The sequence below is a fragment of the Scyliorhinus torazame genome, chromosome 21 (genome assembly GCF_047496885.1).
Source record: "Scyliorhinus torazame isolate Kashiwa2021f chromosome 21, sScyTor2.1, whole genome shotgun sequence".
In the NCBI taxonomy this organism is placed as follows: domain Eukaryota; kingdom Metazoa; phylum Chordata; class Chondrichthyes; order Carcharhiniformes; family Scyliorhinidae; genus Scyliorhinus; species Scyliorhinus torazame.
This window is the reverse complement of record NC_092727.1, coordinates 13,133,003-13,148,950: the sequence shown is the minus strand read 5'-3', so window position 1 is coordinate 13,148,950 and position 15,948 is coordinate 13,133,003. Positions and strand designations below refer to the sequence as shown.

The 15,948-nt window shown below is 49.8% G+C and overlaps 1 protein-coding gene across 2 annotated transcripts in view; it reads right to left on the bottom strand.

The window, feature by feature from the left end:
• Positions 1-15,948, bottom strand: part of dscaml1 (Down syndrome cell adhesion molecule like 1) — a 692,721-nt gene that overhangs the window by 42,579 nt on the left and 634,194 nt on the right. For both annotated transcript variants that reach the window (XM_072486516.1, XM_072486518.1), the window contains exons 26-27: positions 12,944-13,231; positions 752-907 (exon numbers count right to left, since the gene is read on the bottom strand). In XM_072486516.1, coding sequence (XP_072342617.1) covers positions 752-907; positions 12,944-13,231 — 444 coding nt within the window. The remainder of the gene's footprint in view (positions 1-751; positions 908-12,943; positions 13,232-15,948) is intronic.

The following is a 15,948-nucleotide window of genomic DNA, read 5'->3' as shown; positions in this document are numbered from 1 at the left end:
CTTGACTCCAGGGCCTCAGCTCCACAAATAATTCTAATCAAATCAGGAGAAATGAAGGATGGTTTAGGTGAGATAGTGACAGAGTGGCAATGTCACTGGACTAATAATCCAGAGACCCAAGATAGTCCCTGGGGACACAGGTTCAAATCCAATTAATAAATCTGGAATGTAAAGTGATGGTGACCATAAAACTATCATTGATTGTTATAAAAACCCACCTGGTTCACTAGTGCCCTTTAAGGAAAGGAAATCTGCCATCCTTACCTGGTCTGGCCTACGTGTGACTCCAGGTCCCACAGCGATGTGGTTGACTAACTGTATGCTGAAACTGGCCCAGCAAGCCATTCAGTGTGCCAAACCGGTCCAGGTACCAGATGGATTGCAACGCTTTGAGAAGGCGTCTCATCACCACCTTCTGGAGGGCAGTTACGGATGGGCAACATTGTGCTGGCCTTTCCACAGCCCGTGAAAAAAATATTTTAAAAAAAAAGTCTGGGCTTTGCAATCATCTCACGATTAGTTATTTTGACCCGAGACTCCGGGCCGGATTCTCTGTTCCCCCAGCCGTGTATTTCTCGGGGTCGTGCCTTCCGCTTGTGGCGGGATTCTCTACCCCCGCCGCAGTCAATGGGATTTCCCATTGAAGCCACCCCGCGGGCGGGGGTGCGCTGCCGGCGGGAACAGCGAATCCCAACAGCCGGAGAATTCCAGCCTACTGCTCAATGTTCCCCAATGAGCCCGTCCCGCTCACCTCGCAGTCTCTTCAGGCGTTTCTCCTTCCGTTTTTTCCGGATAATAAACAGAAGTGCCACGGCAACCGTCGCCAGGATCACAGGGCAGGCAATGGTAAACAGTTTCTTCACGTCATCTCCCTCTCCTTGCATCGATTTGATTGGTGGGATGGTGCCTAAAATATCAAGAAGAAGATCGTAATCGAGCTGATAAGAGATACCTGGAAAACAATTCTAAAGGGGTTAGAAGCAGGTCTAGTGATGATACTGAGATGGTTTACAAATGCCTTAGGCCTGAAATCAGACTGCAGAGGCTTTGAAATTATTTATAACTTGGGCATTTTTTATTTATCAATGATTTAAAATTGAAATGGCTGTTCTCAGTAGACGAGCTATCTCAAGTCAGCGTCTGCGAGGCACTTGGTAATATTTGCATCGGAATATTGAGGTGAAAAAGCAGTTGATGCTCCTGCGAAGTTTCTTGGGATGCTTTACTACATAAAAGGCGCTACATAAATACAAGTCATTGTTACTGTCATTGCTGAGGTTAAAAGAAAAGATAAGTTGCACTCGTTTGATGACTTTAACTCTGAGAAAGTGGCACAACGAAGGCGAAAGAAAATGTGAACTCTCTTCACCCACCAAATTGGAGCGCTCAAAAATTGGATCGATGTGTTTTCGTTAGGTAAAGCTATCGATGGTTCAGGAACGATGGTTGGGAAAAGGAAGCTGAGGTGCAGATCAGCTGTGGTCAAACTGGGCAGAAGAGTAGGCCTAAGGGGCTGAATGGCCTCCTTCTGTTCCTCATGCTCCCATGATTGGGTCAATCGGGCAATCCGGAATAACCAAAGAGGTTGTGGAGATGCTGCGCAAGGAGGGACGGTAATGACATCAAAATACTGCAGATGCTGGAAGTCTGAAATAAAAACAGAAAATGCTGGGAATAGCTCAGCCGGTACGGCAGCGTCGGTGGAGAAACAGGGTTAGCCGTTCGAGACCGCATGGCTCTTCTTCGGAGAATGACAAGACGGAGGTGGGTGCGGCAGAATTTCGGGGATGATCCTGAGAGCAGAAAGAGAGATAAAGGAAAAGAAAATCCAGGAAAGGGGGAATGAAACCAGAAAACATACTAGCAATAGCCATCGGGTAGATTGCGACTTGCAAGAGTTTGGGAAGTTTGGGAGTTTGGGAAGAGGATGGTGTCCCTTGCAAACCTTAATGTGCCTTTTCCCTTTCATAGACGCCGACAGTTCTGGTGTGATTCTCCTGCATCACTGATCTGGCCCTGAAACCAGGAGATTGCTGAAATACCATTGCTGATACATTTCCATTTGTTAGAATATCCGATGCCCAAGGTTAGCTTATGGGGCACCCAAGTGACACCAAGATTCTAAGCACTGTGCCGCACCCCCGTTATTGTGCTCCAATCTCAGGAAAAATCCTGGAAAGTTCATGGGCGGGATTCTCCGTTCCCCGGCGCCGTTTTCGTAATCGACGATCGGGCGGAGATTCACTTTTTATGATGGAATCGGGGGCGGTGCCTGTTTTCAAATGCTCCCCCCCCCCCCCCCCAACGGCATCATCGAGGGGCATGCTGTGCGCCGATGGGACGGCCTCCGGACGTCACTTGAAGGCCCACCCCCGATGCTCCATCCCCGATGGGCCGAGTTCCCAACCGCGCGCGGGGGACGTGCGGCTGCGGACTGTGTCCAGCGCCACCAGCAGTCGGGCAGGAGCCGTGCTGCTGGCCGGTGGGGGGGGGGGGGGGGGGCTTCGTTGGGGACTGGGGGGACTGGTGGGGGGGTGTCCCGGGGTTGGCGAGGGGCTGTCCAGGGGGGGGCAGTATTTGGCAGGTCGCGTCCACACACAGCTGCCGTCATCTTGTCCGGCACGACCGCTGCAGGTCATCACCGTGCGCATGGGCAGACACGGACCCGGCAATTCTCCAGGCGTTTATATCGGGAAGGCCGTGCGTTTTAGGTGGCGCGGCTGATAGCCCCTCACCGGTCGGAGGATCAGTGCTGGGGCCGTGCCGATTTTCCCACATAAAATGCCCCGGATCCTCCGGACATAGCCTGGAAATCGGAGAATCCAGCCCCACGGTTTTGCTCTGATTTTAACCCACAACTTTGGATTCGGTAAAATGTACGTTCATTTACATTTGTACTAATAACTTGCAATTGGATCTCTGGCTTTCCTTCCTTTTCACTATCTAGTGAATGTTGATTGCTCCCTGTGTCTGCTGGATAAAAACTGACCTCTAATAGCAGCCTGGAGGTGCTTGGCAATACTTTGAAACTAAAAAAGAACAAGCTGGTCAGAGGCGAGAGGTTTCCTGTGTGAATGTTTGCCGTATAAAGAGGAGGAACTGGTTGCCTCCAATTGTCAAGGTGAAGCAGGAGTGGCTAAGGGCAGGGTTTGAGATTGCAGCCTACAACAGCGGACTGCCGGCAGGAGTATGGGACAGAGGGAACAGGGCAAATATATGCTTGTAGTTGGCACAGAGTAGAGGCCCCACAGGACACATCGTGATCTACACTAACAATTTAGGTCCTTTGGGGGAGGAAATTGGTGTTTGCTAGTAGCATGAAGCAGGCGTGTAGCAAATCATCAGCTCAGTTTGTACCCCTCCACCCTTCCCCAATCTTCTTTTCCACTGAAGTGAACAGGCAGCAGGTTGTCAAGTCGCGACAGGCATCTTTCCCTCAGCTATAACTCCCCCTTGCTCCATGTCACAGTGGGAGTTTAAGAAATGGTCACTATTCCAAAATGGGCCGTCGGACGAAACGTAAAGGGGCAAGGAGAATTCTTGTTACTTCCCCAACAGAATATGGTACTCAGTTACACACTCTGTTCGGGTGAAGTCTCAGACCGAAGTTTTATTTGGCAGAGGTATTGCTTGCGAGGAAAGAAATGGGATTTCCTCAAGGTGATTACGTCTCAGTTGCACTGGAGTCTCTTTAAGCGCTAGCCGGTGAAGATTAATTTTAATGTGTTTTCTCTTTTGTGACAAGTAGGATTTGGTCATTAACCCTCTCCTCTATTCCTCTTCTTCCAGCTTGTGCAACGCAGAAACAAGCCATTCAACCCCACTAGTTCAGATCGGCGTTTAAACCCTGCACAAACTTCTTCTCTCATATTTTCATCTAACATGATCAGAATAAACTTTTTTCTTTAATTTAGAGTACCCAATTCAGTTTTTCCAATTAAGGGGCAATTTAGCGTGGACAATCCACCTACCCTGCACATCTTTGGGTTGTGGGGGTGAAACCCATGCAAACACGGGGAGAATGTGCAAACTCCACATAGACAGTGACCCAGAGCCGGGATTGAACCTGGGGACCTCGGTGCCGTGAGGCAGCAGTGCTTACCACTGCGCTACCGTGCTGCCCACGTCAGAATAAACTTTGACTGCTTTCTCTCTTGTGTGTTTAGCCAGCTCCCCCTTAAATACATCGATGTTATTCACCTCAACCACTCCTTGTCACAGCCACTCTCTGGGTAAAGAGGTTTCTCCTGATTTCCCATTTGGATTTATTAGTGACTTGTACATCTGAGGATCTTGACAGGGGAAGATTCAGAGTCAGGAGAAGAGTGACTGGCAGTCGGCTTTGTCTCGAGGCCCTGAAAGCACCAGCAGATAGGGCGACAGCTTCATTGCTGCCGGTCATCAAATTAAAGCACAGAGGAGAGATAGCACTCTGTTGGAAACACTTCAAGTCCTATTATCGTGCAGGCCTGCTATTTTGTCCCCTCTTCCACCTCCCACAAGCCTGCAAGATTAATGTGATAATAGTGCCAGGCAGGTAAAGGTCGTTCTCCGCCTACCCTGTTAGCTTGAAGCATGTCCTTGCTCGCCTGTCCAAGGAGACCTCCGGTGCTCCCAGCAGGAACGAGGCACCGTCTGTTGCTCAAAGCTGGGGGACAGGCGTCACAATAATTGCCCGTTACCTCAAAACAGCACATACAAGGTCCGACTGCAGGGGGGGCGCACAAAAATGCTGCAACAGTTCACACAGAGACGGAGAGGCTGGCTGAACTGGAGAGTATCGCACAGCATGCTCCTGATCAACGTGCACCCGGTGTTCTGGGGGTCCGCGCTCACTGCAGGCTTTGCTTCCGAGAATGCTGCACAATAACGGGCTGGATGCAAGCGTAGATGGGACTCAATTTTCCGAGTCAAGTGCATCACACATCCCAACACTGCTGCCACCAAGGTTCGGCAGGCAAGCTGGGGTGTGTTTAGGGGAGTGGGGGGTCAGGAGAATTCAACTTTGATATCGTGCCTCTGTATAATAAAAACAACAAACAACTCGCCCTTGCACAGCGACCTTAGCACTGTAAAATGTGCCAAGGCAGTGTAATCAATCAGGAACTGACGCCAAATCAAACAAGAAATTGGAACAATGATCAAAAATGTAGTCAAATTTGTGACTTTTATGGAAAGTCATAAAGGTTTGTGAATGTTGGTGATTTGTGGTGATTGCCCCTTTAAGGGCAACACAGCAGAGTGAGGGTCACCTGGCTTGGGGGAGCAAGTGGGACTCAGAGTGGGCAATCACCCCAGGGGGTGGAGTCCTCTCTTAGGCTAAGAGCCATGTTGGGTCTTAGGTACAGCCATGTGGCTGCTGTTGGTTGATGGACAATTCTTATTAATAAATCCTTGCTGCCTTCACAAATGAAGTCTGTGCAAGCGCATCACTACATCTGGCGCCAAGGATAAAATTACCATGACGCTGCCTCTGGCCCCACACCTGTGAACATTCTGTTTTAATTGAAGTCTGAAAAAAAAGTACTCACCCGAATGCCTCTCTTTGGGTGAATAAACCCATGTGAGATAATGTCAGACCCTGAGTAATGTAGAATCAGAAAAGATGGACAGTTCCAAGATGCATGAGTGACAGAGAGAACACGGCAAGGCCCCTGAGCCCACAAGAAGGGTGAATGAAATACAGAAACATGCCTCCACTTACACTGTAGATGAGGAGGCTAGGTGGTCCGGGAGAGTCTGACAGACAGACGCTGAACAAACCTGAATTGGCCGGTACTGCCAAAAGTTGAGAAAGAAATGCAGAGCAAAAAACTGAAAAAATAATCCTGCAAGGTAAGAGCTGTGGCTTTAAGTTAAAAATATAGAACTTGTTAAAAAAAAGCAAAGTGTTGCTGCAAGGTTTTTAACAAGAAAAGAGAACACAGAGATTAGTTCTTTAAGTAAAAATAAATGCCACACGTGGCCCCAGCGAGGTGACCCGAAGCGAGGGAAAATCAAGAGGCTGAAACTCACAAGCTCCTAATATCGGAGCTGAGCAGAACCTGCGGGGAGTTTGTGGCAGCAGTCGCTGCACTGATGGGCTCCAATCAAAAGAAGTGAAGTTTTTCACCTGTTAAAAAAAAGAACACAAGTTAACCAGTTTGAAAACAATGGTCGCTTGGATCTCGAGTGCACCGGGGCTCAGAATGGACTCGCCAAACGGCCAGAAAAACAACACCAGAGACCGCTAAAAGGGCTTTCCTTCACGAAAAGTAGAAAGTTTCAGAAGTTCGCACCAATGCTCAAAAAAATGCGGGACAAAGAAAAAACCGGCAGCTGCTGACTGCTGAGTGAAAAAAAGATGACAGTCTTAAAGCGGTAATGCATTTAAAGCGGCAACCACAAGAGGGAACAAGCGGCAATGGACAGGAAAATTGGAGAAGACCCCAGATAGAGGGTGACTCTCAAAAAAGGTCCATAAGCAATGAAGACCACAAGGAAGTAGCAACAGAAGACCTCAGAAGAGGCAATGAAGATTTCAGACGAGGCAGTGAACATAGTGAACAAGAGACAACAAATACCTCAGAAAGGAGGCAATAGAAATCCCCAGAAAGTGGACAAAAGAAAACCCCAGATTAAGGGCAATGAAAAACCCCAGAAGGAGGGTTTCATCTGTGAAGGTTCCATTGTGAAATGTATCTATCCAATTAGAACATGATAGATTCCCCTTGCAGAATGCCACAGAAATTAAAGACTCAAAAAATACTGGGAACTAGAACATAAAGAGGATCAGCAAACAGAGAGAAGACATTAAAACAACAAGATGAAATGACTGACAGCAAATGTGAAATAAAAATTGCAAAAATTTACAAAATAAAGTTAAGAAGAAGGAGAAATGAATGAGACAATGGAGAATAAGCTAAACTCTGAAAAAACAACTAGAAAATAAGAACAAGTCCAGTGAAGAATTGGATCAGGCGAATCATAAAATTTACAGTGCACAGGGAGACCATTCGGCCAATCAAGTCTGTACTGGCCCTTGAAAAGAGCACCTTACTTGAGCTCACATCTCCATCCTATCCCAATAATCCCTCCTAATCTGTTGGATGCTAAGTGGCAATTTAGCACGGCTAATCCACCTAACCTGCACTTCTTTGCACTGTGGGAGGAAACCGGAGCACCCGGAGGAAACCCACACAGACACAGGGAGAAAGTGCAAACTCCGCACAGTCACCTGAGGCCAGAATTGGACCCGGGTCCCAGGAGCTATGAGGCCGCAGTGCTAACCATGCCAAGCTTGAAGAAGGAAAGCTTGACAATGAGATATTGGGCGCAATTTAATGGCCACACTGCACCTAAAAGCAGCTCCTCGCAGTGCATTGTGGCTGACAGAAGCCGGGAGACTTCGCTCCCGTGATCTACCTGGCTCACAATGCCTTGCGAGATCTAATGTGATCTCACGAGACGTTGCGATGTGAATCCTACCCGTTGAGGACAGGATCACTTATTTGTGACCTCACTTTATTGTGCAGATTCCTGAGATACCCAAGGAGTGGGATCAATCTCCCTCGCCTCGGAGACCTTGGACAAGCACCGTTCAGTACTGGTCTCCGGAAACGGTAACCAGACGGTTTGGCACTCGAAGGGGTCTCCCAGGGGATCGGAGGCCCCCAGGTGCATGCCCTCTCAGCAGGGTGGTACCCTGACACTTCTGTGCCAGCCGGCCACCCTGCCACCTGGATGCCAGACTGGCCATGCCATGGAGTTCAGGTGACACTACCAACTGTCAGGAATACTGCCAGGTTCCAGGTTGGCACTGCCAAGGTGCCAAGCTGGCATTGATGCGCAGGTATGACCGGGCCGGGGATGCCCCGGGGATGTTGCGGGATGCGGGGAGGGGCCGGGGCACCCTCCCAAAGTGTGTTGGGGCATGGGGGGTGGGGTCAGGGATCACATCAGGAGCCTCAGAGATCAGCACCTTTAAAAATGGTGTCCCAGTCTCTCGTTACACTGAGGGGTTCTGGCAAGCACAGCTCCTCAGTGCACAAAACCGAGCTATGTGCAGCCATGTCCGCGCGTTCCCTGTTGAGACCCTGTATCAAACGCGAGTCGCGTTTTATAGCCTTGTGTTTCTCGGCGCTGTGAGTGCTGGGAAACTCGCAGCTAAACGCTCGTTGTGGACTTTGTTCCCGTTTAGTTAAATCGCATCCGTTAACTGGAAAAGTAAAAAGATTGAAATTGACAGCAGAGATTATAAGCCAGAACAAGATTGCTGAAAGTGTCACAGAAATGGGACCGATGTGATAAAATGGTCGGTGAAAAAGATGTTGAATTGAAATGCTGGGAAGAGAAGAAACTTTATCACACAACATAAGAAACAGAGTAGTATACCATTCTTTCACACGTGACCAAGATTGTGAAAGAAACGCTAGGACATAAGGCTTTGCTGTATTGTGAAGATATGTCCAATGGTTAGCACTGTTGCTTCACAGCACCAGGATCCCAGGATCGATTCCCGGCTTGTGTCACTGTCGATGCGGAGTCTGCACGTTCTCTCCGTGACTGCGTGGGTTTCCTCCGGGTGCTCCGGTTTCCTCCCACAAGTCCCGAAAGACGTGCCTGTTGGCTGAATTCGCCCTCTGTGTACCAGAACAGGCGCAGGAGTGTGGCGATGAGGGGATTTTCACAGTAACTTCATTGCAGTGTTAATGTAAGCCTACTTCTGACCATAAAGATTATTAAAAGATTAAAAGGTATGCGCCTGCGTGCATTGTAATGTAAGGTACTCAGCAAGGGTCAATGTGGGGCTAGAGAGTGGCACCGCCCACAGACTGATGTATGTAGTCACATGGTCAGAGAACAGTCTGGAATAAAAGTTGGTAAGCAGCAAGCGTGCATGGAACAGCTCCATGCAAGATCATATTTGCAACTGTACATTGTCAAAGCCTGTCAATAAAATGTCCATGTTAAAACATATAAGGCTCAAGATCTTATCAATGAAACATCACTGAAACACAGAGGGCTGGATTCTCCGATCCTGTGGCTATATCTGCAGGATCCGTCTGGTCTTACAACCAGAAAGTTGGCGCTGCCCCCACACCGATCCTCCGCCCAGTGGGGGCTAGCAACCATGCAGCGCCTGGCTTTACCTGCTGATACGGCCGCAGAATGGGCAGGTCTGTGGCTGCGTATGTACTTGGCGGTGACCTGCGGCGGTCGCACCGTACAACATGGCGCCGGCCACGTTTGGACCCAGCTTGCCGAAAACTGCCCCCCTGTAACTCCCTTCGCCATCTCCGGACCACCCCCTACCAGTCCACCCAGCCCCTGCCGAAGACCCCCGGCCAGCGGAATGACTCCCCCCCCCCCCCACCCCCGACTGTGGCAGCGCTGGACTCAGTCCGCAGCCGCCATGCGAGGTCCCCGAACGGTGTGAGCGCACCGGAGCGCCGCCGCCGGGGACTCGGCCCATCGAGGGCGGAGCATCGGGGAAGGGCCTCAGGTGACGTCCTGGCAGTGTGCGTTGTGATGGGGCGGAGCTTCGCAAAAGCGGCTCCACCCCCGATTCCGGCGTAAGCGTGGATTCTCCGGCCGATCGCCGAACCCGATTTCGGCATGGCCTTCGGAGAATCCCACCCAGAGTTCCTGGAGGGTTGGAGGACTGTCAATGTTAAATCCTCTGACCAACATTACTTATATTTTAAGCGGGCTGTGTAGGAACTGACTAGGTGGAGACCCAAATACTTGGTTTGAATCAGCTGAAATGTGTTAAGTGAGCCTCTCGGTGGAGTAGCAGCTTACGTTAGGGCAATAATGAGTGAAATAATGCATATTTTAAATTTCTGCTTTTGGTTATCATGAATTACACAGAATCTATTGCAGCAAAAATATGCTTTCCGGCTCAGTTTAAAATGCCAACATTTATTCTCTAAATGAAACTCTGTCCTCTCTAATTGCTTCTTTCAACATCACGCCTAGATCCCTCTCAACCCTGTTCCCCTTTGTCTGTATTGAGTCCCTCCTGAAGTGCACCAGTCCTCTTTGCTCCAACACTCCTATGTTGCTGGGTGTTTTTTATATTCTCAGCGCACCCTGTGTATAGAAATTCCTTCTATATTCTTCAGTTAAGCTGTTGGTGGTCTTATAATCTTATAATTATGGCCGTTCCTGATCATCTATTTTTCATTGATGTTGTCACTGATTTCATTTTGCTCCCTGCACTTCTTCTAACCTTGAAAATGTCATTTCCCAGGCATCGCATTTTCACCTCTCAATCTGTTTCCTTCCCTTCCTGAGCTCCGTGCTCGATCGCTGAGGATAGGCTGCCTACTGACACCTATTCTAAATCTACCAACTCCCACAACTATCAAGATTATACTTCTTCCCAACCCATTCATGTAAGCCTCCCATTCCTTTCTTTCAGTTTCTCCATCCTGGTCACACCTGCCCGAATGATGCCATGACGTGGAATGGACAATCAGGAAAATAAACATTGGCGGGCCTCCTTCTTGCCAATTGCTTTTTAATTTCCCAGATTTTTTCAGCCCTTGCAGTCCAATCGCATTCACTTCACCGCAGACTAATAAAGGGTCTTTAACTCAGTGAAACCGACATAACTTAGTAGAATTTATACACGCCCTGCTGATAAGACCATTCTAGGTTATGTCCATGAGCTAGCCTATGTAATCTTGGCCGGTTTGCCAGCTCCAACTTTGGAACGCCAAATATCTGTCAGAGAATGGATGACCCCCAACCTCCTTGCCATCCTCCCATTGATTCTGTATACATCTCCCCCTGCCTCAGGAAGGCAGACAGCATTGTCAGAGACCCCTCACACCCAGGCTTTGCCCTATTTCAGACCCTTCCAAGAGGCAGAAGATACAGAAGTCTGAAGACCCGCGCATCCAGACATAGGAACAGCTTCTTCCCCACAACTGACAGACTCCTCAACGACTCCCCCTCAGACTGATCGGTTCCCTGTAAGAACACTATTTACGACGCCCTATGCTGCTCTTGTTTGGCCCTTGTTTCGCACTGTAACCAATCACTATTTGTTGATGTACCATTGTCAATGTACTCTGTTGATTATTCTTTTCTCTACTGTGTACGTTCCCTTGGCCGCAGAAAAATACTTTTCACTTTGGTACATGTGACAATAAATATCAATATCAATATCAGAAAAGAGAATTCAGCTCCTCAACATGGACCAATCGAGCTTCATCGTTTTAACAGAACCAGCTAAACAGCTCAGTAATGCGGGGGAGTCCAGGGGCGATGTTTATCACAGAAATGTTACGGTGAAGAAGGGGCCCATTTGGCTCATTGTGTCTCTACCAACTCTCCAAATGAGCAACTCACCGAATTCCATCCCCCTGCCTTCTCCCCATAACCCTGCACATTCCTTCCTTTCAAGTCACAGTTTAATTCCCTTGTAAATGATTCCATTGAATCAGCCTCCACCACACTCTCAGGCAGCGCGTTTAAAACCCTAACCACTCACTGCATTAAAAAGTGTTCCCTCAAATCCCTGTTGCTTCTCTTACAAAGTACTTTAAATGCGTTCCCTCTCATTGTCGATACTTTCATGAGCGGGGACACTTTCTCCCGATTGACTCTGCCCAGACGCCTCATGATTTGAATACCTCTATCAGATCGTTTCCAAACCTTCTCTCCTCCAACAAAAATAGTCCCAACTCCTCCAGTCCTCATAATTTACGTTCCTCATCCCAGGAACGATTCTTGTGAACTTGCTCTCTCTCCAAAGCCTTTGAATCCTTCCTAAAGTACGGCACTCAGAACGGGGGCATTGTTCCACCTCAGGCTGAATTTCTGAGTTACACAAGCTTAACATAAGCACTTTGTACTCTATGCTCCTATTAATAAAGCCCAGGATACTGTAAACGTTATTAACTGCTCTCTCAATCATCTTCAATGATTTAAGTGCATGTACGGTCAGGGCCCTCTGCTCCTGCACCCCCTTTAAGTTATACCCCCTATTTTATATTGTCTCTCCATGCTCACTTTGCACTTCACTGCAGTGAATTTCATCTGCTATCGGTCTGCCCCTTCCACCAAATTGTCTCTGCTCTTTTGACGTTCTACACTATCCTCACAGTTCACAATGTTTCCGGGTTTTCGGGACGAAACATCTGGAAGGAGCAATATTGTGCTTCTGCTGTGCAATCTAGGAGTGTAATAGGGCACCCAGGTCCCAGGTCACCCTGGACTGTTTGCATGAAGGATCAGGGGCAGGATTCTCCGGTATCTGGCGGCGGGCTGCCCGGAGGGGCTAGGCCGGCGCAGGGGTGATTGGCGGCGCGCCAACCGGCGGCGAAGGGCCTCCACCGGCCGGCGCGAGTTGGCGCATGCGCAGGAGCGCCAGCGTGTTCCCAGAACCACTGCCGTCATTCCTGCGCATGCGCAGGTTTTTTTTCCTCCGCCCTGGCTATGATGGAGCTTTACACAGGCCATCGCGGAGGGAAAGAGTGTCCCCACGGCACAGACCCGCCCGCAGATCGGTGGGCTCCGATCGCGGGCCAGGCCACCGTGGGGCCCCCCCCGTGACCGGATCCTCCCTGCGCCCTCCCGAGGACTCCGCAGGCTGCCCTCAGAGCCAGGTCCCACTGGTACAGACCTTGTGTAATTCACGCCGGTGTGACTGGCCGAAAAGGGGCAGCCGCTCGGCCCATCTGGAGAATCGCCGGGGGAGGGGGGGGGGCACTGCCAACGGCCCCCGACCGGCGCGGCGCGATCCCTGCCCCGCCCAAAAAAACGGCACCGGAGAATTCAGCAGCCGGCGTCGGAGCGGCGGGGCGGGATTCACGCCGCCCCCCCGACGATTCTCCGTCCCGGCGGGGGGGGTCAGGGAATCCCACCCCAAGTTTTCCATGAAAACCAGGCGAACATCTGATGGGTGAAAGTGAAGTACTCCATCCATACCCCTCGGAAAAGCCAAACTTACTTCCATCGTAATCAAGTGTGGCAAAGTGTGTTGTTTCATTGCCACAGCCAGCGCTGTTGCAGGCTCTCATTTTCAACTCATACCAGGTAGCCTCTCGCAGATCCTGCAGGAACACCTCATTGGACAGGTTGGTTTTCAAGGTAAGCCAAGGCCAGGTGCCTTTGGGCCGGTAGTCCATGACGATGGCTGTGATGGGGCAACCACCATTGTTCCATCCCTGGAGGTTGAGCCTGGCATGGGTAGAGTTAATGTGGGTAAAGAGATGCTGGTCCTTGTTGAAAGCAGGTTCTAGGATGTGAGGTGAAAAAGGAATGAAGTAAGAGGCACATTGACCATAATTCTTAACTCATTTATGCATTAAATTTACACAGCTTTATATAGGAAAGAATGATGCTAAAATCATTTGTTTAAAATCATGCCTATGTTATTCTCTAAGCCTGAATAAAGATTGTAGACTTCCAGTTAACACAAATACTTTATTCAGTGGGTTCGTTCTGTCTCCAGGGCTCAACCAGACATAATACAGTCAAGAGGCAAAACAAGAGAAGCTGAGGTAAGCAGCCTATGCTGAGCTGTCTCTGTGTGCTGCTGCTCACTAGCCCTGGGCGGGTTTTGCCGACCCCCTGCCGGGTCGGAGAATCACCGGGGGCTGACGTGAATCCCGCCCCCGCCGGTTGCCGAATTCTCCGGCACCGGATAATCGGCGGGGGCGGGAATCACGCCGTGCCGGTCGGCGGGCCCCCCCCCCCGGCGATTCTCCGGCCCATGATGGGCCGAAGTCCCGCTGCTGGAATGCCTGTCCCGCTGGCGAGAATCAAACCACCTCTCTTCCCGGCGGGACCAGGTGGCGCGGGCGTGCTCTGGGGTCCTAGGGGTGATCTGGCCACCTTGGGTGCCCCCATGGTGCCCTGGCCCGGGATCGGGGCCCACCGATCCGCGGGCGGGCCTGTGCCATGGGGGCACTCTTTTCCCTCCGCCTCGGTCACAGTCTTCACCATGGCCGACGCGGAAGAGACACCCCCCCCTGTGCTGACTCTCCCGCGCATGCGCGGACGTCCACCGCCCGGCGAAGTCCTTTCGGCCCCGGCTGGCATGGCGCCAAAGGCCTTTCCCACTGGTCAGCGGGGCGCCAACCACTCCGGCGCAGGCCTAGCCCCTCAAGGTGAGGGCTTGGCCCCTAAAGGTGCGGAGAAATCCACACCTTTGGGGCGGCCCGACGCCGGAGTGGTTCACGCCACTCCATCCCGCCGGGACCCCCCGCCCCGACGGGTAGGGGAGAATCCCGGCCCCTGTGCGTCTGAAAGAGGCGGATCCTCCCTTGGGTCGGACCCTTTATACCCGTCTCTGGTGCTGCCCTCTAGTGATGCTGTGGCTGTTACATCTGTGCTGTAGTCCCTGGTGTATGTGCAGATGTACAGATCACTACAATGCCGAAGTTGTATCTTAGTTACTCTAGGCTCCTGAGCCAGGGAAATTGACAAGAATTACAATGCTGGAATTGGCAAATTTGTAAAAAAAACGGTTTGCTGCGATATTAAATTGCCCTTTTCCCACATGTCTCCTAGCTGGAAAATGTGAAATTGTCCATTTCGGCAGGAAGAATAAAAAAGCTTCTTGTCCAAATGATGAGAGATTGCGGAGTTCTGAGGTGCAGAGGGATCTGGGAGTTATAGTGCATGAATCGCAAAAGATTGATATGCAGGTGGGATAAGTAAATAGGAAAGTTAATAGAATGTTATTGTATATTGTGAGTGGAATTGATTTAAAAAGTAGGAGGTTATTCAGGGCGTTGGTGAGCCACAATCAGAGTACTGTGTGCAGTATTGGTCTCCTTATTTAAATAAAGATATAAATGCATTAGATGCAGTTCAGACAAGGTTTACTAGACTACTAGCAGGAGTGGGCGGGTTGTCTTCTGAGGAAAGGTTGGCGAGGTTAGGTTTGTATCAACTAGAGTTTAGAAGAGGCAAAACCTTTAAGATCCTGAGGGGTATTGACAGGGTAAGTGTGGGGAAGATGTTTCCTCTTGTCCAAGAATGTAGAATTAGTGGGTCACTGTTGAAAAATAAGGGGTCGCTAATTTAAGACGGAGATGAGGAGAAATGTTTTTTCTCAAAGGGTCGCTAGTCTCTGGATCTTTCTTTCTCAAAAGGCAGTGGAAGCAGAATCTTTGAATTAAAAATAAATAAATTTAGAGTACCCAATTCATTTTTTCCAATTAAGGGACAATTTAGCATGACCAATCCACCTACCCCGCACATCTTTGGGTTGTGGGGCGAAACCCACTCAAATACGGAGAAAATGTGCAAACTCCACTCGGACAGTGACCCAGAGCCGGGATCGAACCTGTTACCTCGCCGCCGTGAGACAGCAGTGTCAACCACTGCACAACCGTGCTGCCCCTGAGGAATAAATATCGGCCGGGACACTGGGGAGACCGGGGACTTGCACTTCTCTGAAACAGCCACATGGGATTTTTTACATTCACCTAAGAGGAGAGACATTTCATCCAAAAGTCGACCTAATTCACAATGTCAGCCTAGAATTGTGCTCGAGCCCCTTGACTAGGACATGACCCCAAAATCTTCTGACTCAGATACAAGAGTGCTCCCCCTCAGCCGCAACTGATACCTTAAAGGGCATCTTGGAACTAAATGCTATCCAAGCCCAGCTCCGATCTTCCTCAAAATCACGCCCCGTTTGATCGAATAAACGAGGAGAGAATGTTTTTGCTGGCTTAGGTCAGTCGGCAGAGGTTACAAATTTAACGTAAGTAGCAAAAGAAGTTTTATTTCCACGTAGCAAGTTGTTGTGATTGAGAAGGCACGGTCAAAATGGCCAGTGGAAGCAGATTCACTAATTACTTTCTTTATTTAAAAATTTAGTGTAGCCAATTCTTTTTTTTATCCCAATTAAGGGGCAATTTAACGTGGCCAATCCACCTACCCTGCACATCTTTGGGTTTCTGGGTTGAAACCCACGCAGACTGGCGGAGAATGTGCAAA